This window comes from Callorhinus ursinus, unplaced genomic scaffold (assembly GCF_003265705.2).
Source record: "Callorhinus ursinus isolate GAN/ISIS: 27379988/994484 unplaced genomic scaffold, GSC_fseal_2.0 scaffold41, whole genome shotgun sequence".
NCBI classification, from domain to species: Eukaryota; Metazoa; Chordata; class Mammalia; order Carnivora; family Otariidae; genus Callorhinus; species Callorhinus ursinus.
This window is the reverse complement of record NW_027397103.1, coordinates 700,721-728,711: the sequence shown is the minus strand read 5'-3', so window position 1 is coordinate 728,711 and position 27,991 is coordinate 700,721. Positions and strand designations below refer to the sequence as shown.

Sequence of the window (27,991 nt, the reverse complement as noted above, 5' to 3'; positions counted from 1 at the left end):
AGGGCCGGACCCCCTGGCATTCCTGATACAGTTTCGAAAATTCCTAAATTCAAAATTCAAAAACCAAAATTCCAGCTTGCCTCCGGCCATCAGGTGTTACTCAGTGTGTGTGTGCACCTGGATTTATCATTCATTCAGTACACGCTTTTGGGGTACCTACCACGTACCCCGTACCAAGCTGAAATGAAATGACAATTGGTCCATGTCTGCAAGGGCCCCCAGATGGGCCGGGGGAGACCAGCGAATGCTGTTTCTCTGCTGTGTTGTCTTCATTGCCACAGTGGAAGGCGATTGACTCTTCTCCGCCGCCACGCCCTCCTGCCTGGGAGGGATCCAGCCCTCTAACCTGTTGGGCTGCCAAGGGAGCCAGAAGCCTTTGCAACATTTTTTGGTGATGCCATCTGCCAATAATTAATTTCCAAATCTGTCCTCAGGAGGCATGTGTGAGCCCACAGTTTCAGGACGTTGACCTTTCTTGCTGACACTTTTTAAACTTTTTGTGAACTTGCTGTGTGCCAGAGATGAGTCCCCAGAAGGACCTCACCTGTCCCCAGGAGGATCTCACAGTAGGGAAGGAGGGAGTAGACCTGGGGGTTTAGACCAGTGGTTGTCGCCCAAGGGCGATTTTGTCCCCTGAGATGTTTGGCAAGGTCTGGAGACATGAGGGAAGGGGTGCTCCTGGCATCTGGTGGGGGGAGGCCAGGGATGCTGCTGAGCACCCTACAAGGCACAGCACGGCCCCCACCACCGAGAATGCTTCTCTCTCTCTCTCTCTCTCCTTTCCTTCCTTCTTTCCTTCCCCTCTTTCTCTGTCCCCCTCTCTCTCTGATTGTAGTCACCCTTGTGGCTGTGAAGTGGTACAATGCAGTTCTGATCTGCATTTCCGTAGTGATGAAGGATACATCTTTCCATGAGCTAGTGGCCATTTGTATGTCTTCTTTGGAGAGATGTCTGTTCAAGTCCTTTCTTCATTGTAAAATCAGGTTGTCTTTTTGTTGTTAAGTTAAGACTTCTGTACATACTCTGGATACTAAACCGTTATCAAATATGTGTTTTAACAAATATTTTCTCCCATTCTGTAAGCTGTCTTTTCACTTTCTTGAGAGTGTCCTTTGATCACAAAAGTGTTTAATTTGAATGAGGCCCACTTTATCTATTTTTTTCTTTATGCTTATGCTTCTGGTGTCACATCTGAGAATCCATTGCCAACTGCAAGGTCACGACAATTTACTCTTATGTTTTCTTTTAAACTTTTTGTGGTTTTAGTTCTTATATTTAGGTTGTTGACTTAACCTTATTTTTTAAAAAAGATTTATTTTATTTATTTATTTATTTATTTATTTATTTATTTGTTTAATTTATTTTAGAGAGAGTGAGAGCATGAACAGGAGGGGCAGAGGGAGAGAGAATCTCAAACAGACTCCATGCTGAGCACAGAGCCCGATGGGAGGCGGGGGGGGCGGGGGGGCACGCGGGGAGGCTCAGTCTCACGACCCTGAGATCATGACCTGAGCCATAATCAAGAGTCAGATGCTTAACCAACTGAGCCACCCAGGCGCCCTGGTTGTTGACTCATTTTGAGTTAGTTTTTGTGTATGGTCTAAGTTAGGAGTCCAACCTCATTCTTTTGCTTGTGGAAATCAGTTGTCCCAGAACCATATGTTGAAGGGACTATTCTTTCCTCTTTGAATCATCTTTTTTTTAAAATTTTTTTAAAGTTTATTTATGTTCTTTAGTAATGTCTATACCCAACATGAGGTTTGAACTCACAACCCTGAGGTTAAGAGTTGCATGCTCTTCTGACTGTCCAAGTTCCCCTCCCTGCCATCGAATGGTCTTGATAGCTTCATCAAAAATCTATTGGCCATAGTTTTATGGGTTTATTTTGGGACTTTTCTTTCTGTTCCATTGGTCTAGATGTGTGTCCTTATGCCAGTACCGCACTATTTTGACTGTAGTTTCACAGTAAGTTTTGAAATTGGGAAGTGTCAGTCCTCCAACTTTGTTCTTTTTTAAGATTGTTTTGGCCATTTAGGTTCCCTTGCAGTTCTATATCTGTATCTTGCTTCAGGTAGTGGGGCCACCTTAACAATACAAAGTCTTCCAATCCATGAGCATGGGATGGCTTGCATTTATTTAGGTCTTCTTTAATTTCTTTTTTTTTTTTAAGATTTTATTTATTTATTTGAGAGAGAGAGAATGAGAGATAGAGAGCACGAGAGGGAAGAGGGTCAGAGGGAGAACCAGACTCCCCGCTGAGCAGGGAGCCCGATGCGGGACTCGATCCCGGGACTCCAGGATCATGACCTGAGCCGAAGGCAGTCGCTTAACCAACTGAGCCACCCAGGTGCCCGGTCTTCTTTAATTTCTTTCAGCAATGTTTTGTGCACCAACATTGTGCAGGTCTTTCACCTCCTTGGTTAAATTTATTCCTAGATATTTTATTTTTTTTGGATGCTATTGTAAATGGAATTGTTTTCTTTTTTTTAAGATTTTATTTATTTGAGAGAGAGAGCATGCGAGTGCACAAACGGGGGAGAGGGAGAGGGAGAAGCAGGCTCCCAGCTGAGCAGGGAACCCAATGGGGGGCTCGATCCCAGGACCCTGGTATCACGACCTGAGCCAAAGGCAGATGCTTAACTGACTGAGCCACCCAGGTGCCCCTGGAATTGTTTTCTTAATTTTCTTTTCAGATTGTTCATTGTTGGTACATAGAAACACAATGAATTGATCTTGTATCCTACAATTTTGCTTAGCTTGTTTATTACTCCTATTTGGATTTTTTTGTATGTGTGGATTCTTTAGGATTTTCTATAGACAGGTATCTCCCGCTTTTTGAAAGTTCACATTATGCCACTTTGCTTTTGTAAAAGACCTACATTAGATCTACATTAGTGGCTGTTTTTGCTAACCGGAAGAAATCAGAAGAGGATTTTTGCTTTTAGGAGAAAAGGTGAAAAGTGAAAATGGCATTCAGCATTTGTTTTGCAGAGAGCTGTTAAAGAGGCAGCACATACCCTGAGCAGTGGCCGTAGCACCGCCAAGCTCCTTTGGCAAGAACTACACTCAGCATCTCAGCCTCAAGGCACCATAGGTTTGAACTGTGTCTTTGAGCATCTGAGCTTTGTCTTGATTTATTTTGTGCATCCATTAGCAAGATGTGTCCTAAGCTATCCAGAAAAGAGAGGTTATTTTATGGGTCTAGGAATGCTCAAAAATGTTTCCATATAAATTAATGGTAATTTCTTCTTTGCTTTATGCCATTTCAACTTAGGAAAGTTTTCATAAGAACCTCTCTACTTTTGGGTGGCAGGGAAACCTGTATATGATCATGCCGACAATGATTAAAGATGATTTTCTCTCTTTGTTTCCAATTTGAATGGCTTTTATTTCTTTTTCTTGTCTAATTGCTTTGGCTCGGACCTTCAGTACAAAGTTTAATAGCAGTAGTAAAAGTGAGCATCCTTGTTTGCTCCTGATCTTAGGGGAAAAGCTTCCAGTTTTTCACCACAGAATATATGTGAGCTGTAGGTTTTTCATGAATGTGCCTTATTACATTGAAGTTCCTTTCTGTTCCTATTTTTCTGACTTTTTTTTTAATCACGAAAGGGTGTTGTATTTTGCCAAATGCTTTTTTTGGTGTTAATTGAGGTGAGCATGTTGTTTCCCTCTTTGTTCAATGAACGTGGTTTGTTACGTTGATTGACGCTGAACCACCCTTGACTGGCTTTTCTTTAAAAAGAAACTTGATGGCCTTAAAAGACAAACCCTCTTGATCCTAGGTATAACTTGGAAAATACCCTTGACAACATTTCGGCAAATTCTGTTGTACAAAGTCTGCAGGAAGTATTCAGATCATGCAGTTCTGGGAAAACTTGAGAACTTTTCCCCTTAAGAACATAATGTTGAAATTTAAAAAGAAAAAACCTTTTAGATACTAAATTGATATGCTTGAACTTTGCGATCCTGCTTTTTATTTTTTAATACTTCTGTTGTTCTGAAATTTCAGCATGTTCAGTTTGTGTTTTTGTTTGCTTCTTTAAAAATATTTACTTCTGGGGCGCCTGTAGGGCTCAGTCAGTTAAGCATATGCCTTCGGCTCAGGTCATGATCCCGAAATCTGGGGATCGAGCCTTGCATCAGGTCAGTGATGCATCTGCTTCTCCCTCTGCCCCTCCCCCTGCTTGTGCTCTCTCTCTGTCTCTCACATATTCTTAAAAACAATATTTACTTCATTTAAAAAAAAGAGATTTTATTTATTTGACAGAAACATAACGAGAGAGGGAACACGAGCAGGGGGAGTGGGAGAGGGAGAAGGAGGCTTCCTGCTGAGCAGGGAGCCCGATGCAGGGCCCGATCTCAGGACCCTGGGATCATGACCTGAGCCAAAGGCAAACGCTCAATGACTGAGCCACCCAGGAGCCCCAACAATATTTACTTCAAATAGCAATGATCTACTCATTAATAGGACAGAGTTAGTGTGGCAGGAAGAGGCATGGTAAGAAATCTGAATTCATGTATTTGACAAAATTAATTTCAGTCTTTTGTTAAGCTCTCACTTTTTAAAAAAGATGATATTTATTGATTTGAAAAGGGAGAGAGAGAGAACATGAGCAGGGGCAGGGGGAGAGGTGGAGGGTAAGGGAGAAGCAGACTGCCTGCTGAGCAAAGAGCCCAACTTGGGGCTTGATCCCAGGACCTGGAGATCACAACTTGAGCTGAAGTCAGATGCTTAACCATCTGAGCCACCCAGGTGCCCCAAGCTCTCACTTGTTACTGGATACTGTTCTAGACCCTGGAACAGAACAGACTCCCCTTGGCCTTGCTGGGTTTTCATTCTAATTATAAGCATACCCCATGCCAGGTATACTAGTGCTAGGAAGAAGATAAGGCAACGTGCCCTTCCTCCTTCCAGAACCATGATGATGATTCTGACAGTAATAGAGGAATACAATGATGATGATGGTGGCGATGATGAAGATGATGATGACAAAAGCAACAGTCTGTTTATATCTATGAATTGGAATATAGTGCAGGGTCTTTTGTTTCTTTTTCGACTGCAGCTTTATTGAGATATAATTCATATACCATCCAGTTCACTCATGTAAACTACATACTTCAGTACATTCACAGAGTTGTGCAACCATCACTACAATTTTATTTATTTTATTTTATATTTACTTTATTTTATTTTATTTTTTCTATCACTACAGTTTTAGGACATTTTCACCCTCCAAACAGAACCCCTGTACCCTTTAGCTCCATCCCACCAGCCCTAGGCAACCACTAATATTTCTGTGTCTATGAATTTGCCTATTCTGGGATATATGGAATCGTACAGTGTTGTCTTTTAGGACTGGTTTCTTTCACTTGACATAATGTTTTCAAGATTCGTCCATGTTGTAGCAATTCCAGTGATCCATTCCTTTTTTTTTCTTTTTAAGATTTTTTTTTTTATCGGGGCGCCTGGGTGGCTCAGTTGTTAAGCGTCTGCCTTCAGCTCAGGTCATGATCTCAGGATCCTGGGATCGAGCCCCACATCAGGCTCCCTGCTCAACAGAAAGCCTGCTTCTCCCTCTCCCACTCCCTCTGCTTGTGTTCCCTCTCTCGCTGTGTCTGTCAAATAAACAAAATCTTTAAAAAAAAATTTTAAAAAAAGGATTTTTTAAATGTATTCATTTGAGAGAGAAAGCGCGCAAGCAGGGGGAGAGGCAGAGGGAGAGGGAGAAGCAGACCCTCCACTGAGCAGGAAGCCTGACATGGGGCTCCATCCCAGGACCCTAGGATCATGACCTGAGCCAAAGGCAGATGCTTAACCATCTGAGCCACCCAGGTGCCCCTCCATTCCTTTTATTTACAACTGTGTGATATTCCATTGTATGAATAGATCACCTTTTTTTAAAATCCATTTTTCAGTTAATGGACATTTGGATTGTTTCTACTTTCTGGGTTTTATGAGTCAATAACAAGAGTCCTTTAGCAGGCATGATCTGTTTCTCTCTTCCATGCATGTTTCTGATTTTTGGTGAGCATGTGTTCATGTACCCAAATTAGAGGTGAGAAACTGACATCCAGAGGCGTTCAGGAATGTGCCCAGGGCCACAGACAACATGGTGGGCAGGGCTGCTTTGTCCACTGCCTTTCGCCTCTGGTGCTCCCAGCTGAATACACAGAACCCCAGCTGCCGTGAGGCCCTTTAAGAGGAAATAACTCAATTTCGTAGACTCTAAAATGTCTTTCCTTTTTTTTCCTTACAGGTTTTTTGAATGATATTGCTTCTTTTTCTATCTTATTTGATTTTCTCCTGCTTGACCTTTTCCTGGTTAAAAATCTGGGGGAAAATGACGGACTCAAAGCAAGTCACCAAGAGTAAATCAGAAGGGAGCTCTATCCCAAGCCGGGAGCCCTTTCCAGCCTCAGACAGCTCAGGGGAGCCACCCCAGAAAATTGAGGACCGCAGCCCTCTGCCAGAGACTCCTGACCAGGCTGAGCCAGCCTCCCACAAAGGTCCCAAAGATGCCTGTCGGCAAAGAACTTCCAGGCCACCCCCACACCAGAACCCCCCAGGAAATCCCTCTTCCTCAGATAGCACCCCCGCAGTGCTCCAAGCCAATGGGACAGGGACCAAAGGCCTGAAGACCCCAGATACCAATGGCCTGTCATCTTCAGCCAAGCCCCAGGGCCAGCAAGCCAGACCCCTCTCCAAAAAAGACGAAAAGCAGGAGTACATCAAGAGGCAGCTGATGACCAACTTCATCCTGGGATCCTTTGATGACAATTCCTCCGATGAGGACCCTGGCGCTGGCTTGTTCCGAGAGTCTTCCCGGAAGGGCAGCCGGCCCAGCCTGGGGACCCTGTCCCTGGAGGCTGCTCAGACTGTAGGCGAGTTCGAGAACCCAGTCCCTGCTATAAGGTAACTTGACCTAAGTCCTCATAAGTGGGAGGTGCAGAGTTAGGGTGGGGGGCTGCCCCTTCCCCACTCAGTCAAGCCGTCCGCTGATGCCCACGTGTCTTGAGGGTAGTTACGGGAAATGCAGAAACCATAAGCCTTGCCTTCTTCCTTCCTTCCTTTCAAAATTATTTATTGAGCATCTACTGCATGTACAGGGCCGTGTGCCAGGAGACTGCTTTTAGAAGAGCTTGGCCTTGTTGGGGAAGACAGCCTTGTGTGTGACTCATCATAATTTAAGCCGAATGCGTGAAGGCTGACCTGAGCCACCCGGGACAGTGAGGGAGGGACGGTTTCCCTGCCTCCTGAAGAGACATTCATTTATTTGTTCGTTGGTCCTTTCAACGGGTAACTGACAACTGGAATACATGCCTTCCTCTCAGGGTGCCTTCAAAGCAGAAACTCAGATACGTTCGCTGCAAACCAATGCCCATCGGTCCACTATGGGTGGGAGTATGTCCTAGGTGTGCAGTTGGTGGCTTTGTTTTTGTCCTTGTGTTCAAGCTTTGCCACCTCCCTTCCCCAATTACAAACAGAATATAGTAGCTCCGGGTGGAAAACTCGGGAAACAGACAAGCAGGGAAAAGAAAAGAGCCATCAACCATCACTTCGCCAGTCGGAGAGCTCTCTGCCCCCCTTCCAGTGTCTCTTCCCTCCTTCTGGTCCGTTCCCTCCTCTGGGGATAGAACCTCACTGGCTGTTCTTTTCAGCACCTCTTGTACTCTCTCTCCCAAACGTGAAAAGCCTGGACGAGGAGGTGGCTTCATCCATAGGCACCCATGTTCCCAGGGAGCTTAATTTGAACCCTGGTGACTGGAAGTAGAAGGTAGAGAAAAGAGAAAAAGCTAGTGTTCCCCGTCCTGATGATCTTCAGGGGGATGCTAGTTTGAGGTTCTGGAAGGGTTCAAGGAAGGGAAGGCTTCAGGGTCTGGTACAAAGTGTCAGAACCAGAGTTGGTTCAACCTTGGCTCTGCCACCCCCCCACTGTGTGACCTTGGTCATGGCATTCATCTCTCCTGGCCTCAGTTCCTCATCTGGAAAATGCTCAAGGGATTCAGTGGGATAATGTTTGTAAAGTATGCATGGAGTTGGGTACAGAGTAGGTACTTAATAAGCAGTAGATTCCCCTATAGCTCCTTTCCTTGGCTTGTTCTTTGTCCCCCGCCCCCCAGCACCCGCTTCACCCATCACTTTACAGTTTATATCAATTATCCATTGGTCCCTTAGGATAACAGTATAAGGCTGGTGGCGGTGGATCCCCATTTTGCAGATGATAAAACTGGGGCTCAGAGGTGAAGTACGTTTCCCAAGATCACACAGCTGGGAAGGGGCAGAGCCAAGCTTTGGGGCCAGGTCCGCCAGACTGCAGACGTGGGTCCACCATGCTGCGGTGTGGTCCCTCCAGTGATGGCCAACATTCACACTCCTCTGAACTGGTTCTTAACTTCAGTGTGACAGTTTCGACAGGGATTAGGGAAAAGCAGATTAAATGAATTCACCCAAACTGACAAACATCAGAGATTATGTTAGAAGTGGATGTCCATCCCGGAGTTGCTAAGGGGTATCTAAGTAGGAAAGGTGGCGAGATACATTTATCACAACAGCCCCAGCAGGAAGCAAGATGGATATGTTGCTACTTTCAAGGAGCGCCCCAGCAGGGAGATGGGCAAAGTACAAATAAACAGATAAACCGATAAGATCATCTCTCAGTGTGTCCAATGCCAGGAGGAAGGCAAGGTACAGGAGACAGAGTACCTGAGGGGATCTATTTTAGAATGAGGTGGTCAGGTCAGTGGAGAGCTCTTGGAAGAGGCAACTTTCAAATTAGACTTGAGCAGGCCAACAGAACTTTCTGCCATGAGGGAATGTTCTAGAATGGAATGTTCTAGAACTGTGCTGTCCAATATGGTAGCCGTTAGTCACATGTGACTATGGAGATTGACATGTGGCTAGTGTGATGGAAGAAGTGGACTTAAAAATTTAATTTTAATTCTTGAAATTTATTTTATTTTTTTTTAAAGATTTTATTTATTCATTCATAGAGCGAAAGAGAGAGAGAGGCAGAGGGAGAAGCAGGCTCCCAAGGAGCAGGGAGCCCAATGCGGGACTCGATCCCAGGACTCTGGGATCACGACCTGAGCCAAAGGCAGACGCTTAACCATCTGAGCCACCCAGGCGCCCTAATTCCTTGAAATTTAAATGGTGTCATGGGGCTGCTGGCTATTACAACAGCCCAGCTTCAGCCCTAATGGATAAGAAGTCAACCATGTGAATTCTTTCTTTTTTTTTTTTTTTTAAAGAATTTATTTATTTATTTGACAGAGAGAGAAAGCCTGAGAGGGAACACAAGCAGGGAGAGAGGGAGAGGGAGAAGCAGGCTTCCCGTGGAGCAAGGAGCCTGATGTGGGACTCGATCCCAGGACCCTGGGATCATGACCTGAGCCGAAGGCAGACGCTTAATGACTGAGCTACCCAGGCGCCCTATGTGAATTATTTCTACCAATGCTAATTAAAAACTTATCAAGACGGTAGGCCCAAATAGCAACATTATTACTAGTATTATTTTCTCCCGAGTTTTGGATTCCTAGAAGGTTGTGAGGATCAAACGAACTAACGTGTCTAAGGTATTAAGCAAGAGAATGAAGCACTCAATAAATGGTAGGTTAAAATATGGAGCTGGGGCAAGTCTCCCCACTGTCTCCCACTGTTTCCCCACTACTCACTGTCTTCCACCTCCATTTTTAGGGGTTTTTGCTGGTTTGTGCTTAAACCACAGCTTTTTTGAGCTCGTCAATTTATGAAGGCAAAAGATATTTAACTAAGGGCCTGGTCTTTGCATGACAGTGTGCCTAAATAGTAAAAGAGTTTTCTGCCTTTGTATCTTCATGACATAGAAACTTAGCACTGTAGGTAAATCTTTTATCAGGACTGGGGGGAGGGGGGCAGAGGGATGTTGGTTTTTTATAAACTGTGGGGTAGTGGGAGATGCAAAGGGCCACACAGGGCACAAGGAGGACCAGTGTGCTGTGTGACCTTGGGTGGGTCCCTTACCCTCTCTGAACCTCTGCCTCCTCATCTACAGCATGAGGAGGCTGGACCAGCCCCCTGAAGTGTGACCCCTGGTCGCCAATCTCATTGGGCATATGGTTATTTTGCCCCCAATCTGTGTGCTTTCCAGAGTGTGGAATTTAGGATTTTGGCACCCAGGACAGCTCAGGTAGTTCTGCTGGTGCCTCCCGAGATACTGGCATTTCTGTGAGGAACATTTCCATCTCCAGTAAGGTCCCCAAATGAGGGGCCTCTGCTGGAGGAGACCAGCGTGGGTTCATTGTTCCTAATGACCTGGAATGAGAATCCCATGGGGCGGTATCTTCACTTAGACACTTAGACACTTGTCCTGGTGCTGCTGTCTCTGGTGGTTGGTTGGATGAAAACAATGACATCATAACCTGTGTGTTCCAGCCTGTTGGAAACAATGATATCAGAATGAAGCCGAGTGTTCCATCATCCTCTTGTAGGGGTTTTTGACTTGGTATTTTGGCATCTTTGGGACCCTTAATAGCCTGGTGTTTGGCAGCCCCCCATTGACCCATTTGCTCACATCCGTTGGTAGCGTCTTGGCTCAACTCTGGAGAAATGTTCAGGGGGACCTCCCAAACCCCCCCAAACCCTCCAGAGTGTTGCTTTGTGGAGGGCCACTGCTGGGCTTTTTCCCTTGTACAGGGTGGAAATGCCCAGGCCACTTTGAGATGTGGGCAGGTGGCTTGCAACCAGCTGGAGGATTGAGGAAATGAAGCCTGACATAGAAGGCCAAGGTGGTGATAAAGAGTCCCTGTTAGAATCCAGGAATCTCCCTGTATTATTATTATTATTTTTTTTTTTTTCTGATCAGCTGCTAAATGCTCTGCACTCTCAGGTACATCCCCTAACCTTTTGAGGCTCAGTTTCTGCAATATGGAGGCAGGGAGTAGGGGTTTGAGCTAGTTCTTGCAGTTCTTCCCATTTCGCAGACAGAGAACTAAGACCTGGGGAGTTTATTCCAGGGGTTTATACTAACGTGGAAGCCACAGCAGAGAAGTGGCATAGATATATCCGTGGATCCTCCCTGCTGCTGGCAGTTTCTCCAGAGAGCCGCTTGGCCTCTGTGTCACCTCGAAGGTCTCCGTGTGGTCCATGCTGGCCTCTTCCTGCCAGGCCACCAGCTAGGCAGCTGGATAGAAAAGGTGCCTGTTTACTTTTGTGGCTTGGGGGGAGCTCTTTTTGAATGATCTTCAAAGGGGCCTTTGTCTTCCCCCTGTGCCCTCATGTTTCCAGAATCCTTACACTTGCATCCCCATTCTGGGCCTTTGTGCTTGCTGTTCCCTCTGAACTGAAATGGTCACTTTCCCCCTCATGCCCTTAACCCCCCCCCTCAGGGCCTGTTTCAAGGTGTGTGACCTGTGTAGTCAGCTCTGCTGTCACCCTCTTGAAATTCTCAACTTTTGAACAAGGGCCTCCACATTTTCATGTTGTACTGTGCCCCATACATTCTGTAGTCCATCCTGCCTCCGCATCAAAGTCACCTCCTCTGAAGGGCCTTCCCTGTCCCTCTGCCATTTTTATTTTTTATTTATTTTTATTATATTTTAAAGATTTTATTTATTTGAGAGAGAGAGAGAGCATGAGTAGGGGGGAGAGGCAGAGAGGGAGGGAGAAGCAGACTCCCCACTAAGAAGGGAGCCTGATGCGGGGCTCAGTACCAGGACCCTGAGATCATGACGTAAGCCAAAGGCAGACATTTAACTAACTGGACCACCCAGGTGCCCCCCTCTGCCATCTTTAAAGTATTCCCCATATGGCTCTGTTTCTTGATTGATTGCTCTGGTGTGTTTTCACAATACTTAATCACTCCTGGAGATTGTGTCTTTAATTTCCTTATGTGTTGACTTGGTTGTTACCTATCTCCTACACTGGCTGGCAAACTCCATGAAAATGGGGCCATATGGGTTTCTGCTTTTCCCCACTGCCTAACCTAATGTGGGTTCATGGTAGACTCTGAATAAATAAATGCATGAAGCAGTGATCAACCCATACTTGCCAAAGACAGAACTCTGCATTCCTGGGGCATGCAAAACACTTTATGAATGAATCTGGGAATGAACGAATGGATGCATGGATGGCTGGATGAATGAATGAATGGATGCACCGATGGATAAATGAATGGATGGATGGATGAATGCACAAATGAATGGATGGATGGATGGATAGATGGATGGGTAGGTGGATAGATGAGTAGGTGGATGGATGAATGGATGAATGGATGGATAATGAATGAATAAATGCACAAATGAATGGATGGACGAATGAATGAATGGGTGAATGGATGGATGGATGGACGGATGAATAGGCATTTTATTGTTGCTCTTTGGCAGCAATAGCATTTTTGTTTTCATAAAACTGTTTCTGCATAAATCTTGTAACTTTGTAGATTAGTTCTTTGGTTAAACCCCAATTTTTCTTCTGCATTTTATATGGTTGTACAATCTCCCTATTCCCTTCCATCTTCCCAGCTGGTGAGGGCGGGCTACAATTATGGGCCCAATGACTTTGTGCTGTCTGTTCAAGTCGCCTTCTTTTCCCTTCCCTTTTGGGTTCATCTCAGGCCAGGGGTTGGGATTGGCTCTTCCTTGGACTTGGAAATAGTCCCCAAGGTTTGGAATTCCCATGCAAACCCTTAGAAACAAATCTGGTGAGAACATTACATGTGACAGAATAGTTGCTCACATATTGTGCAATGAAGTTTACGGGGTCATCCCACTTTGGTCAACAAGGGGCAATGTGGTTGGTGCACAATGGGTCTGGGGTAAGGTACCGGTTCAGAGCCGTGTCTTACTAGTTAACTAGGTAACAACCCTAATAGTTCTACCCTGTGGGGTGCATGTTTGGACTGAATGGGATGGGACAGGTTTGGGATAGCTCAACTGCAGTCCTGAAATTTAAAGTTATGACCCAGAAGCTCGTAAGTTGGCCATGAACTCATTTAGAAGAAAAATCCACCTTGAATAGATGTGAAGTTGTCTGTAGTCTTTGTTTATCCTGTTTTGTGTGAATATTCATGCCTTCTGCTGCGGAAATAGTAACATGAAAATGTAAAACATAAAGCTTTATCATCCCCCGCCAAAAGTTCTCAAATTCCAAAGCATACTAAGTCCTGGGAGTTTCGAGTTTCAGATAAGGGATTGTGGATAATGTAATGTGCTTACAATGTTCCCTGTCAGTTAGAAAGCACAGATAATGCTTGTGCTTAATAAATGTGTGTGTGTGTGTCTGGAAAGTCTATAAGGAATGTGTCAAAATAGTTAGCAATCATTGTCTTTATATGGTGCAATTATAAGTCATTTAAATTTTCTTCTGCATTTTCTAACTTTCTGCTGTAAATATTGTTTTTTTTAAAGATTTTATTTATTTATTTGAGAGAGAGAGAATGAGAGATAGAGAGCATGAGAGGGAAGAGGGTCAGAGGGAGAAGCAGACTCCCTGCCGAGCAGGGAGCCCGATGCGGGACTTGATCCTGGGACTCCAGGATCATGACCTGAGCTGAAGGCAGTCGCTCAACCAACTGAGCCACCCAGGCGCCCTGCTGTAAATATTGTTAATAACAAATATTAATAATGTTTACTAATAAAACATTATAAAAAGTATTGGGGAAAAAAGTGAACCAGTCCTCTCACTTCCTGCATAAGAAGCTGACGCCCAGAGAGGTTCGGGGGTCTATCAGGGGTCTCCCAGCAGGATGATCATAGGCCCTGAGAGCCATTGGAACCCAGACCCTCCGCAGGTGCGGGTCAGAAACTGGTCTGCAAACTCCCACTGTTGACGCCTAACTTGGGCTCCAGGAAAGATGTTTCCACCCTCCTCCTAACCTGTTTTTAGCATTAGTGAGAAGAGTCAGGAGGCAGGGCAGCCATTAAGCTGTGTGACCTTGGGGATGTCACCTACCCTGTCGGGGCTGGACTGGGATGCTCTGAGGTCCTTTGCTTTTGTTTCTTCATGTATGGAGAGGTACATGGTGGGGGAGAGGGCTGTGGTAAAGTTTGTTAATTTAGAACCATTTTCTCCTTGGCCGGTTACTGTGGATGGTCTGGGTACCAGGTAAGCCTAAGGACGGAGTCAGAGATGAAACGGTCACGTGGAGAAGCCAAGGTTTGTCCCATCCCTTCATCGGCTTGGAAGCATTTATCGCAGCCCTGCTGGGTGCCAGGCTCTGTGACAGCACTATGGATGCACAGACAGTGGGATCTGCCTCCTGCCCTAGGAGAGGCCAGCGGAGGGGCCTACGAGGCCACATGCCCGGAGCGTTTCCCATCGAGGGGGAGAGAGTGGCCGGCTGCAACCTGGCACCCTGACCCCTCCATTCGGCTGTCAGGTGGCCTGGGCCGAGCTCTTCCCTTTCTGTGCTTCAGCATCCTCCAGAACGAGGTCACAGTGGTCCCTACCTCACAGGGCTGGTGTCAGGCTTACTTGAGTGACCAGGAGCCCGGCACTTAAAGCCGTGCCACTGCGCGATCTTCATCATTCGATGCAAAGCACGGTGTCATACCCGGGACCCGCAGTCGAGACAGATCTGGCTTCCCACCGCAGACCAGCCCCACGGACCTCTCTCGTCTGCAATTTCCTTCTCTGTCGAAACGAGATAATGCTGGTGTCCACCTCACAAGCATGCTGAGATCACGTGAGAAGGAGTGGCAGGTGTGGACGACCCAGGGGCTGCCTTGGGTGCTAGCGCTGGAATGGGCAACTTCCAGAGTTCTCCCCTGTGGTCATGGATCTTCCCAAGCCCCGCCAGGCATACAACTTTAAGGTATAGCAACCTGTGTCCACAGAGGAGGAAGAGGAGGGAAGCAGGTGAAGTGTCCCTGACAAAGGGATGAAATACAAAGCAGCATGCAGGGCCTGGGGCTTTCCCCTGCTGCCTCCCCTCTGCTGCTCGCTTCCATGCCAAGAGTGTTGAGTTTAAGAGAGGTTTCCCAAGGCAGACCTCAGATCCCGGGGAGGTGCAGTGAGGGAACAGTGGGCGAGCAAGCTGACACCTGGGACCTCGCTGCACCCTTCTGTCCCAAGTAGCATCCCGGGGCGGCTTCCAGTGGGCATCCCCCAGGTCCTTCCTGCTCATCATCACCCTCTGCACCTCTTCCCTGCCCCGAGTAGCCAGCCGGTCAGAAAACTTTAAATTGCCTATACTTTTTTTTTTTTGACCCTCAATGAAATCCCATGGGTCTTTTGATCATGTTTTAATTTATTCATTCCTTTATTGATTTAGGAAGGGGCTGGCAGAAACCCCATTTCCAAAACTTTTTAGCTCCTAAGGTGTTTTCTGGGAGCTTCGGGGAAAGGGGGGGGTCCCTGTTTTTGCATTGTTTCATTTATGGACTGGATATTGAGGTTTGGAAGAGGTTAGCTATTCATACAGGGTATAGAGCGCCTGAACATCCCTTTCTCTCTCTCAAATATCTGTATCCTGCTTTAGAAAAATCTGTCACTTTTGCTCTATGCCTGATGTAACATTGCCCCCATCACATATCGAAAGGGATTATTTTATTTTTCTTTGAATGAATGCACATTATATGTGGATGATGCCACAGAAAAGTGGAGAGAAGGCGTTTGCTCACGATCACCTAGAGCATGGGGACAGGCACGAGGCCACTCACTGCTCAGGCCTTTCCTCTGTGTGGCTAGCCACTTGCAAGTGCACTCTCTTGTTGTGTGTTTTGCCACTGACCTGGGTTTTCCTTCTGCAGTACCAACAAGTTAAATTTAGCCTCTGAGGAGTCTGAGCAGAAGGGCTTATAGCACGAGAGCGCATCTGCAGCCAAGTTCGGAGCGTGTCATTGAAATCACAGTGACGGCTGTTTAAAGGAGATGTTTATTTAAAGGCAGTGTTGTGCGTAGGCATGGACATTATTCTTTCCTTCCTATCTTCTATACCTTATAATGCAGGCAGAGAAAAATCCAAGTCACGATCACTCTGATGACATGCAAAGCGCAGACATCGAAGTGAAATGCCTTTCTTGAGAAGCTCCCGTGTAAAAGTGAGGTGTGTTAGGATGTCTCCAAGGCTGGATTAGTGAAGAAGTTCTCTCCCATTTGATCCTAACTGATTGGGGGTAGGGTAGGGGTGTTTTCAAATATTTTCATTTCCTGATTTTAATTGTTTTCCCTATTTTGAGATGATTATATTTAAATTTGGGTCATTTCAAGCATGAATTTTGGGGGGGTTTAGTTTGGAACTTTAGAAAGTAAATCAGGCTACAGTCGGTGGGTTTTTTTGGAGGGAGTGAAGACAAGGCCATGAAGAACCTTCTAGAAATTCTGAAGAACTGAGAATTTTGTTCACCTGTTTTATTTTTTAATCCTTTTGCTGAGAAAGTTCCCAAATGGTTAGAGCACAGCTAACTGGTGCCCTCAGGCAGCGCTGCTTATACAATTCCTAGGGGAGGAATTCACATTGTGGCCACACCGACGGCACCTCCTGGAGGCGTGGCCCTAGCTGTGCCTTTCTATGGGGATTCATTCGCAAACATTTACATTATTTTTTGGATTTTGTTTGCTGTGAACATAGGCTGCATTTATTATTATGCAGTGTTTCCTAGGCAGTGTTTTCGATCCTTTTCATTTATTATAACTCCTTGCAGAAGCATTCATTCATTCGAACTGGAATCGGTTTGCCTGGGTTCAAAGCTCAGCTCCGTCACCCTTGGGAAACATCCATCTCTGGGGGCACATTTCCTTATCAGCATTACGGAAACAAAAACAAAAGGATGGCTATGAAAGAAGACAAGGGCACAAAAGAGCACTCGGTGTGTGTTAGTCTTAGCAGAAAGCAGCTTATTACTAGCTGCCACCATACATCACCGAGGACTCTATTCCTTATGCTGTCCCTTTCACTCCCGTGACTTATTCATTCCATAACTGGAAGCCAGAAAGAAACCTATTTAGGGTCACAGGGCAGCTGGGGTCTTTCCTATCTCGAAAGAGCTCCTTTTACCGGGTAACCGAGGTGATCCGAAGTGTGTGTTAGGATCTCACTCTGGGGGCGGAAGGGCCTGGAGCAAACATGTCCCCGGGAATAGAGGTGAAAGAATAAGCAAAAACAGGAACTTGGAAGCCAGAAGTTGACTTGCCTTGGGGGGCTTTTACCAGGCACTCTGGTGACATCTGACTCATATTTTAAATAAACCCTATTTTCCACCACTTCCCTATTGTGTGTATTCAAGCACATTAAATGCTTGTGAGTTTTTCCCAGCTGCCAGGATGTAGGGCGGGGGTTGCCATCCTGGAACCCTTCTACTCCAGTCAGGGGAGCTGGGGAGGAAAGTGGCCAAGAGGGCTTTTTTTAAGTCTCTGGCCGCTGTCGCCTGGAGCCCAAGGTCAGCGGCGGCTCCGTGATTGGCCGGTCCGGGGGGCGGGACCTGGTTCTGTCGGGGACAGGAGGCGGGGCCCGGTGAGGAGGCCGGGCCTTGTGCAGGGGGCGGGACCCTTCTGGGAGGTGGGGTTCGCTTGGGGGCGGGGCCTGGGCGGGCGCGTCCGCCCGGGACACTTGCGCGCAGGACTCTTTTCGGGATGGAGGAAGCGCCCCGCTTGGTCGGGCACCTGCCGGCTGCAGCACCACCCGGCGCGAGCCGCTCTCGGACCCACCTGGCTGCCCTGCTGGGCCCCGGGACCGGGGTCCGCTCTGGAGGTTAAGGGGTGCATGCTCTGCATCCCGGCGGGAGCCGGCTGGGATTGCCCGGCGGGCAGGTCAATATGAGCCCTGCCAAGTGCAAGGTCTGTTTCCCTGATCGCAAAGTGAAGTAAGTAAGCCTGCAATTTTAATGACTGTTATTTTTTGCCAAGTTATGCACCGTGTCCCCCCGCTGCCAGTAAAGACGAGCTCTGTGGCCCCTTAGCGCCACCTCCTCTTCCCCACCCCCACCAAAGAAATGCAGGCTTCAGTTTGGCCACTGGGGAGATGCAGCCCGCGTTGCAACTGACCTTGGTGGTTGAAGGGGAGGCCGGATTGGCCGGATTTGGCCGTGATGTTGATTGGAGGGGCGCTTAGGAACACACAGGTGGATAGGCTGGCGCGGGGCCACGCTTTCCTCCTCTTTCTCCCCTTAGCCTTGATAAAGCCTTCATGGTTGCGGAAGGCAGGCCTTTTTGAAGTGATGAGGAAGCCTGGGCGAATCAAGGGCCACCTGAGCAGGCATCGCATTTAAGGTTGTTTTCTGGACAATGTGTAGGCATTTCTGTGCCCTAGGGCTTCCTGGCCCCACCTGCTTGATTTCTTGTCTTCATTTTATTGCATTAAAAAAAAAAAAACTACCAAAGTAACGTTATGTTTGTTGTTGAAAAGTCAGAAAATTCTAGATAAGCAAAAAAGAGGAACAAAATTCACCCGTAGCCACGTCTCCCCACCCACCCCCGCCCATCCCATGATCTTTTAACAATTGCTGGAGAGTTACCGAGCTCATAAGCCTGTCAGGGAAGTGAGGTCTCTTGGAGCCGGAAGGATGGTTGTTTAGGTCCAAAGATGGGGGGTTCAGAGAGGGCAAGAGATATGCCTAGACAAGCAGCCAGCCCTCCAGGAGGGAGACTGACCTTGCAGTTCCCTGGTCCTTCTGCAAAGGAGAATAACGGGGCCTTCAGGGGGATCTTTCTATTGCTCAGGGTGTGTCTGAGCAAAGGATCTGCAGTTGGGCAGGGGTCCTGGGTTTGGATCACCGTCTTTTCTTGTGCACCAAGTGTTTGGTGGACCATGGTAGTCACGTTTCTTGCACTTGCCGAGCCCGGATCTAACCTCTTTGGCAAAACCCCTCAAGCCCTACAGTGTACCCGAAGCAGGCCATGTTGTCCATAAAGGACATATCCCCGCCCCCCCAATCTGTGAGGCTATTTACACAAAAGTTTAACATATAAATCTTGAATCAGGTTTTATTGTACAGTTCAGTCCCAAAGAAGACTTTTCACAAACCACTTTAACCCGAAAGAATAAACCTGCAGGAATTGTAATTGTCCTATTACAGGTGATTTCACGCCCTGGAAATTCTGCTCAGAACCAAGGCCAGCTGCCAGGTTGAAATGTTGGTTGGTGATCTGTGGGTGGTTCTCACCCCCAACTGCACATTCGAATTCCCAGGAGGGGGAAGGAAGGCGGGCTTTTAAAAAATGTAGGTGCCTGGGTGTGCTCCCTCCGCCTGCAACGATCCCTCCCGCCTCTAACAATCCCTCCTGTCCTAGGGATGCTGATTAATCAGGCCAGGTGGGGCCTGGGCATCAGCATTTTTAAAAGTTCCTCCCTTGCCGGAGCGTAGAGTCAAGCTGAAAAGCACTGCTTAACTCAGAGTTGGCAAACTCTTTTTCGTCCAGGGCCAAATAGCGAATATTTCCGGCTTTGAGACCATATGGTCTCTGTCACCTCTACTCAGCTCGGCCATTTACTGCCCCAGCAGCCACAGAGCATACATAATTGAATGGGTCTCACCGTATTCCAATCACACGTAATTTATGGAAGTTTGAAATTCATGTAATTTCCACGGGTCACAAAATAAGATTCTTTCAACCATTTAAAAATACAAAAGCCATGATTAGCTGGAGATCCAAAAGCAGGCGGCAACCTGGATTTGGGTTTTGGACCCGAGCTTTAACGACGCCTGGTCTAGCCAAGGTGGCCATCCCGGGAAGCGCTAAGGGGGCAGGGGGCCCGAGAAATTTCCAAGGGTCCCCTTTGTCTGGGAGCCCAAAGATGTGTTCAAGGTTAGCAGCCTTGACTAAGCGATGCAGCGTCCTTTCTGCCTTACTTGCTCGGTGATAATCGTGAGGACTTTCCATCCATCAGGGCTCAGCAGCCGCATCCGTGTTTTATAAAAGAGAAGCGGGGGGGGGGGGGGGGAATCGGGGAGGGACGAAAGGGGTGGTTAATGTCAGGGCCACAACCCAATGGCTCCACCCTGGGGCTCTTAATCATGGCTCCCCTGCAGAGAGGCACTTACTGCATGCCAGGCCCAGTGCTGAGCCCTGGATGCACACTCTCTGAGGCAGACGCTCTTAATGTTGTCAATATTGTGATCCTGTGCGGGAAGGGAGGGACACTACGGAAGCATCTTTCCCAAGACTGCACAGGTCATGAGTGGTAAATTCTGCATTCAAAGCCTGGGGGGATGGCTCTAACCTACCAGGGTTTCTGTTGACACTTGGGGCCCTGTATTTCTTTGTGGTGGGGGCTGTCCTGAGCATCCTAGAATATTGAATAGCATCCTCGGCCTCTACCTACTAAATGCCAGTGGCACCCCCCCCCCCCCCCCCCCCCCCGCCGCTTAGTTGTGAACACAAAAAGTGTCTGCAAACATGGGCCTTATGTCTCCTGGGGAGCAAAACTGGCCCCAGCTGAGAGCCCTGCAGTCCACAGATTGCCTCTCAAATGTAGGTGCTTGTTTTTTAAAGTCCAGACAATAGAGATAACTCCCATTTATCTCAACCATCTTTCTGCCTCAAACTTAGCCTCTGGGGGGAGGGGGCGTGGTCAGAGTCGTATTGGAAGCCCAGCGTTGCCACTGGTCAGCTGTGTGATTTGAGGTCTTTGGGCCTCTCTGACCCTCAATTTCCTCGTTGTTGAACAGGGAATGGCGGCCTCCCATGCACGGGGCTGTGGGGATTCAGCGTGAAGCCAGCCCCCCTGTGCCTAATTCACAGTGACCCTCCAGAATGTTTACCCCTTCCCTCCCGGTGTTTCTGCCTGGGCTTGTGCCTGAGAAGCTGACTGGTGTTGGGCTGATAGCTCTGGTGTGTAGCTGATTGCATCTGAAGCCATTTCCAAAGTAACCCTGGACAAGTTAAGTCTCCGCTCGCCTTGGAACAAATGCCGGCCAAAGGTCAGCCTTGGGGAGCCAATGTTGGTTGGCTTCCAGCTTTGTCAAAAACGAATAAAAATAGCCACCAGCCTGGAGACTGGGTCTGAAACTGGGCCATTCCAGCAGCATTGTGTGTTCACCCTCCTAGTTAGTTATGACGGGCTTGTGACCCACCTGAAGGAGGGGCGCTCTCACCAGTTTTGAAATCAAAATGGCAGCTGAGAATGGTTTTTGCAGGCTACAAAATTATGTTTTTCTCCCGGTTGACCTTTCTCTTTGCCGTGCTTTAGGTCATTTTGCTAGGGTTTTAATGTTTGTGTTGGAAGTGGGATGTCTGAGACCATCTGAAGCCAAAAGATCAAGCCAGCCAGTCGGGGAAAGCTGTAGACAGAGTGGGGGAGAGTGGATGGATGGGGAAGAGACCCTGGCCAGAGGAGTGGCTGATGCATTTCCTGGTGAGACTGGGAGATCAGCAGCCCCTGATCCCCTTGGTCTCACTGCACTGAAATGATAATAGGGTTTACTGGTGCCAGAAGCCAACTTTTACTTTCTATGTCTTATTTAACCTTTACGACATAGTGAGGTACGTGTTACTATCCTCATTTTACAGTTGGGGATGCTGAGCACCTTGCCCAGTGGATGCCAGAATGGCCAGGGCTTCCCTATTACATCCCTATTACAAAGTTCATAGCCTTTCTTCTTTATTGAAAGTAATATACCATTGGGGCGCTGGGGTGGCTCAGCTGGTGAAGCGTCTGCTTTTGGCTCAGGTCATGATCCCAGGGTCCTGGGATTGAGCCCTACCCCACGTCGGACTCCCTCTCCCTCTGCATCCCCCCTTGTGCATGCTCTCTCTCTCACTCTCCCTCTCTCTCAAATAAAATCTTTAAAAGAATAACATATCATTGCAGGAAACTTAACAAGTATAGATGAAGAGAAGAAGACAGAAACCACCCATAACTCTACCACCCTGAGATTACATTTTGCTATTTCCCTAGATCAGGGGCCTGCAGGTTAGGGCCTTCCGGCTGCATCGGCCTATTTTTGTAAAGAAATAAAAGACCTTAAAAACAAACGGAGCTACTTGCTGGTTGATGGGCTGAATTATGATAAAAGCACTGTTCCCATTTGCAAGATGATATTGACCTTCCAAAGTACTTTTCTAAGTCTGATCTTGTTTCAGCGATTCAGTCCTAGGACGTCTTAGGAGAAAAGCTGCTCACACTTTGTGGCAGGCAGTGAGGTTCTCTTACGGGCCAGAAATCATTTGCTCATCTGTCTGTTCATTCATTCAGGCTCTCTGGCTAAGCCCAGCTGAATGGAGAAAGTCTTCATTGGAAACACATATCCTCTTGTGGCATGGAAACACATCGTTCATTTCTCTTTTTGTTCCCCTGGCCCTGAACTCCGTGTTTTCCTTTGTGATGGGCAGAGCCTTTGGCAGCTCACACTGGGGAGTAGGGGCAGACGGCAGGTTTGTAGGAGGCTTTCCCATGGGGATCCGTACTAGACACGAAGACTTTGTACAGCAGAAAATGCCCACATCCAACATTTCCTAGTGTCTACTACAGCCCCAGGCCTGCTGACTTGCTCTGTGACCTCTTTGCCTCGCTGGTACTCAGTTTGCCCATCTATAAAATGGAATTTCTCTTTCCTGACTATTTATTTGCTTCCAATTTTGCCGCCTTTTTCTCAGATTAGGTGGTGCCATGTCGGCAGTGTTCCTTATGATCAGTTAGTTCTTCACCAAAGTTTTGGTCCCCTGAACCCGCTCATCCTTGCCCTCAACAACAGCCACTGGACATACCTGTGCGTGGTTAACTGCTAGCCTCATTCTTAAACAGATGGCTCTCAGCTTAATGCCTCATCGCCACCTTAAGAAAGTAGACTGAGGGGTGCTTGGGTGGCACAGTCAGTTGGGCATCCAACTCTTGGTTTTGGCTGGGGTTGTGATCTCAGGGTCATGAGATGCTCCGTGCTCAGCGCAGAGTCTGCTTAAGACTCTCTGTCCTGCTGCCCCACCATGCACTTTCTCTCTCTCAAATAAATAAATCTTGAAAAGAAATGAAAAAAGAGAAAGTGGACTGAATGTGCATGCCTGAGCCTCTTCCTGTCAACATCCCACCAAACGACAGCAAAGAAATGTTTTTTTTAAAAAGAGAAATGGAAACCCATCAAGCCTGGCAGAACAGTTGGGAAGATTAGCCACAGCATTTTAGAGGGCAGAAGCAGATGAACAGCAGTAACTGGCTTAGCAGAACTAAGAGAGCTGAGTCATAAGGCAGTAGCGAGGACAGCTGAGAACCTACCGGATCTGCACTCTGAAAGGTGTGGGGACTGGCAGCATCAGGTCCCTCTGCACTTGAGGGGGGGCAAGAGAGGGTACCAAAATGAGAAGAATTGGGTAAAAGATGCCCAGATCTTCTTGCCTGCTTTGTGTGGCCGGGGGTTGCCCACTTGCACCTCAGCAAAAAGCAGGTGGTTCATTCCCTGGAGAGGGAAAAACAGAGGGTCTTGGGACTGGGGACTGATGGGCCCAGTGGAGGCATATGAGGTCTGTATCCCAAACACAAGGATCAGGGTCTGTGTAGGTGCTGAATTCTGAAACCTGCCCTGCCCCCTCACCCCCAGACCGTCCCACCACTTCCCTCACCACTCCTTCCCCAGCTCCTGTCCATTTGAGTAGTGGACCATTGAAGGAAGAAGACTCTAGTGTACTCGGGGTTCCCTGGTACACAGCGGCCCCCACCACCCCCGATCCTGAGCATCGAGCTCAGCGTCCACCGGCCCCACCTCAGTACCTTCTGTCAGCCCTCCAGTTTTGCTCTTGGTCACAGGGAAGTGACTGAGGCTTGGTTACAGTTTCTAATATGGAAGGCAGGCCCCAAACAATCAAACAGAGGGACACAGGAGACTTGGAAGAAACAGAAACCATGCCAGGAGAAGAGAACTTGAAAAAGCTGCCATTAATACCCTCCTTCAAGCCAGGGAGGGTGTTGCACAGATAGGAACAGGATGCACAAAAAGGAAACTTTGTGAGCCAATAACAAGCCCTTGGGTATTAGAAACACAATGGCAGGTTAGGAGAGAAGGCTGAAGGAATCGCCCAGAAAGTGAAACACAAGGAATAGGAAATAGAAGAGGGGAGAAAGACAGAAACTTGCAGGCCAGTCTAAGAATTTCAACATCCAAATAATAAGACTTCTGGAAAGAATAGAGTACAAAGGAGGCAGGGAAATCATTTGAATGAAATATTTGAAAACAAATCCCAGGATATAAGTTTCCACATTGAAGGAGCCTGAAGATTCACAGCCCCACTGGATGGAAGGAGACACATACCTGAGCACATCCCTGGGAAACTGTAGACTATGGAAGACAGAGACAAGATCCTGTAAGCTTCTGGATGTGAAAAAACAGGTCACCTGTGAAGAATCAAGCTATCAGAACATCTCTGGTTCTAGCGTCCATGGAAGCTATGACACAATGGTGCAAGTCTTCCAAAACTCTGAAGGAGAAGGTTTTCCGTTATAGAATTCCATACACAGCCAAATGATAGGGTCAAACGTGAGATCAGAAGAAAGACGGTTTCAGAACTTGCAAGACTATGAATCATTAGTTCATTCCTACCCCTCATTCCCAAACACCTTTTCTTAGAAAGCTACTGAAGGATGTCTTCCACTGAAGCAAGATAAGAAACCAAAGTAGAGCAACACATGGGAGACAGGAAACAGATCCAACGTAGAATCAAAGGGAATCTCCAAGGTGATAGCGATGAGGTAGCCCAGGGCATCCAGAAGCAGGATAGGCATGTTGAGGGTGCCGTTGTCATGTGCCGTCCCACTGTACCATCTTTTCAACTAAATAGAACTACTGGAGGATGTGTCCCAACAAAACAAGGGAGTCCACCAAGAAAGAGGGAGCCATTTGATCCCCCAAATTAGGGATCAAACCCCGAGGAAAGGCAAAAGGAATCCTAAGGATGTCAGCAAAAGGAATTCTCAGAATGACAGTTGTGTAGGGGGTCTGGAGAAGAGCCATTCAGGATGAGTGTAGAGAGTAGAGGCTTCCAGGAGGGATGTCGCCAGTGAGGAATGATGGAGCTGATCAACTATGTTGTGTACTAGGAGGGTATGAGAAGGAGTGGATGGCATTAGCAGCAGGTGCAAGGAGAGCTACGCAAAGGAAAAAAACCACTGTCTCCAGGAAAAAAAAGAAGAAAGGAAAATCTGGTCTACCCCAGCCCTCATTTGTGAGTAGTCCCAGACTCATGAAATCCCAAATACGGAACCTGTATTGAGAGGAACCTGCATTGAGAGGTTGTGGGACGGGAAGCAGATGGGATGGCCAAGTAAGAGCGCTCATTCTTCATCTCTCAAGATCAAAGATCCGTAGATGGTGTCTCAAATGGTGTCACACAAGAGGGTACACCTAATGGTGACATTGTTTAGAACTACGGAGAGGTGTAAATGCCAGAAAAGTGATTTTCTCTGTTGTGCACTTCTGGAGGGGATGGGGCAAGGAACCACCATTTGGTGGTTTTACATTTTTTAAAGATCTTGTTTAGTTAGAGCGCATGAGGAGAGGGAGGGGGGAGAGAGAAAATCTCAAGCGGACTCCCCAGTGAGCATGGACACCTCCCGCCCCGACCCGGGGCTCGATCTCAACGACCCTGAGATCATGACCTGAGCTGAAATCAAGAGTCAGACACATTTAACCAACTGAGCCACCCAGGCGCTCTGGTTGTTACGCATTTTTTGGTTTTCAGTTATAAAAGTTTTGAGATGCATGTACAGAAAAATGCATGAAAGAGATCAATACTGTTTAATAAGTCTCAGGCATTGGACTGGGTGGACTTTCTCCCTGATCATAAACCCCCCTCCCCCATAGGCCTTTTTGTATTATTTGAGTTTTTAAATTGGGAGCATAGCAAGGGGCGCCTGGGTGGCTCAGTCGTTAAGCGTCTGCCTTCGGCTCAGGTCATGATCCCAGGGTCCTGGGATCAAGCCCCGCATCGGGCTCCCTGCTTGTCGGGAAGCCTGCTTCTCCCTCTACTGGTCCCTCTGCTTGTGTTACCTCTCTCGCTGTGTCTCTCTCTGTCAAATAAATAAAATCTTTAAAAAATAAATAAATAAAATAAATAAATAAATTGGGAGCATAGCAAGTAAAAATTAATTTAAGATTAAAGAGCTCAACGTACAGCTTGGGTCAGGTCAGGGGATCGCTTCTGCTTCATTCCTGCACCAGCCTCTTGAGTCTCCTTGTGAAACGCTTCAAGGTCCCCAGTGAGGACTGCAAAGCAGAAGGGGTTTGATGGGCTCCCGCTTCTCTGTTGATGTTGATTTTGTAGGTGCTGGGCTCCTGACTCTCTCCCCGAGTGGACCAGGCTTCCTGGCTCATCTGGGTCTGTCCTTTCCCCTCTGCAGACCCAGCATGTCGGGACTCCACCTGGTAAAGAGGGGCCGAGAACTGAAGAAGCTGGACCTGCACAGAGACTTTACCGTGGCTTCCCCGGCTGAGTTTGTCACGCGCTTTGGGGGGAATCGGGTCATCGAGAAGGTACAGATGGAGTCCCAGCAGTCGGGGTGGGGTGGGAACCCTCTTCCCAGCTGGAAGTGAGAGAACCTGCTTCAGGTTCATGGTCACGCTGCAGAGAAAGGGCCAGGCCACCCTTCTGTGAGCACTTGCCAAGTGCTACATGCTGGAATTCATCACCTTTCACCCTCCTGACAGCCAGAAGCAATAGGTGCATGACCCCCCCCCCATTTCACGGAAGAGGAGATTGAGGTTTGCAGAGACCCCAAGGTGCCTTCGTGCAAGGGATTGCTTTCTAGGTTATTGAGGGCAGGCATAAAACCCAGCTCTGCCCTTCTGAGGGGAAAGCTGCAACTGTGGGATTAGAACAGCAAGCCAGCCTGCAGTGGCTTTCTCCCCTGGGGGCTCCCAGAGTGTGCTGGAACAAATGGGGCCCAGGGAAACTGGCTGTCCTGGGGCCACCCAAAGCCCTTCCTTTTTGACCAAGCCTTGCTTTGGTAATAAGATTAAGAAAACCAAAGCCCTGCTGTCCCGTCATTGCTGTTCAGGGGGCATTTCTGAAAGGAGAGAACACTGAATCTGAGCCCAGGGCTCTGGGCTCCATCTGCTATGGCCACTCACAGGATATGTCACCTGGGCTCAGTTTCCCCTTCTGTAAAATAGAGGCAGTCACATTCCCATTCTCTAGTGAGACTTGTCCTTCAGGGCTGTCATGAAAATTAGTCAGCAATGGAAGGGCCTTAAAGTTATGTTCTTGCTATGTAAGTCAGAGCTTTGAAGCCATATGCCTTTTTTTTTTTTTTTTTTTTTAAACAGGAACACTAGAGCTTGGTTTTATTTCTTATAGATCGAGCCAGGACATTGGCCAGTCTGAGATCCTTATGTGGAGATGAAGCTCAGAGAGGGAAGGGGTCTGCCTAATGCCACACAGGAAGTTCATGGCACATTAAGAATTGAAACCGGACCTTTTCTGTTGCTTTCAGTTGCTGAGGACAGCCAATATTACTGCCTTTCCTCTCCACCGAGTCCGGGGCCTTTAATCTCCAGAATACAGAGGCAGCCACGGGGTTGGGGGCAGTTCAGAGCACAGATCCGACTGTGCAGGGCTCAGGAGTCACATCTCTGCCACTTACTAGCTGTGTGACCTGGGGCAAGTGCCTGAACTCCTTGAGTTTTAATATCTTTAACCCCTAATAAAGTTAAAAATACAGTCCCTTTCAAGGGTTGAAGTAAGGGTGAAGTGAAGTAATATATTGTACTGTAGCTTGGTATATACTAGGCATTCAAAAATGTTAAGTGACAACAAAGGAATCAAAATCATTCATTCATCCCATCTTCTCCATCCTATCCATCCATCTGTCCATCCAGCCAGCCATCCTCTCGTCCATTCATCCATCCTCCAACCATCCATCCATCCTTCTATCTATCCATCCATCCACCCATCCATTCATCCATCCTTCTGTCCATCCATCCACCCATCTGTCCATCCGTCCATCCACCCACCCACCCACCCACCCACTCACCCATCTGTCCATCCATCTACCCATCCATCCACTTGATCCTCCACCCACCCATCTGTCCACCCATCCATCCACCCACCCACCCACCCCTCCAACCATCCATTCGATCCTCCACCTGACCATTC

General features: G+C 47.6%; 1 protein-coding gene across 4 annotated transcripts in view; it reads left to right on the top strand.

The window, feature by feature from the left end:
• Positions 1 to 27,991, top strand: part of ACACB (acetyl-CoA carboxylase beta) — a 119,352-nt gene that overhangs the window by 13,894 nt on the left and 77,467 nt on the right. For 2 of the 4 annotated variants that reach the window (XM_073880976.1, XM_025889344.2), the window contains exons 3-4: positions 6,258 to 6,913; positions 26,238 to 26,370. In XM_073880976.1, coding sequence (XP_073737077.1) covers positions 6,267 to 6,913; positions 26,238 to 26,370 — 780 coding nt within the window. In that variant the 5' untranslated portion in view covers positions 6,258 to 6,266. Of the gene's footprint in view, positions 1 to 6,257; positions 6,914 to 17,519; positions 17,779 to 26,237; positions 26,371 to 27,991 lie in introns of those variants that run through there. The other 2 variants (XM_073880977.1, XM_025889348.2) reach the window with 1 other exon arrangement.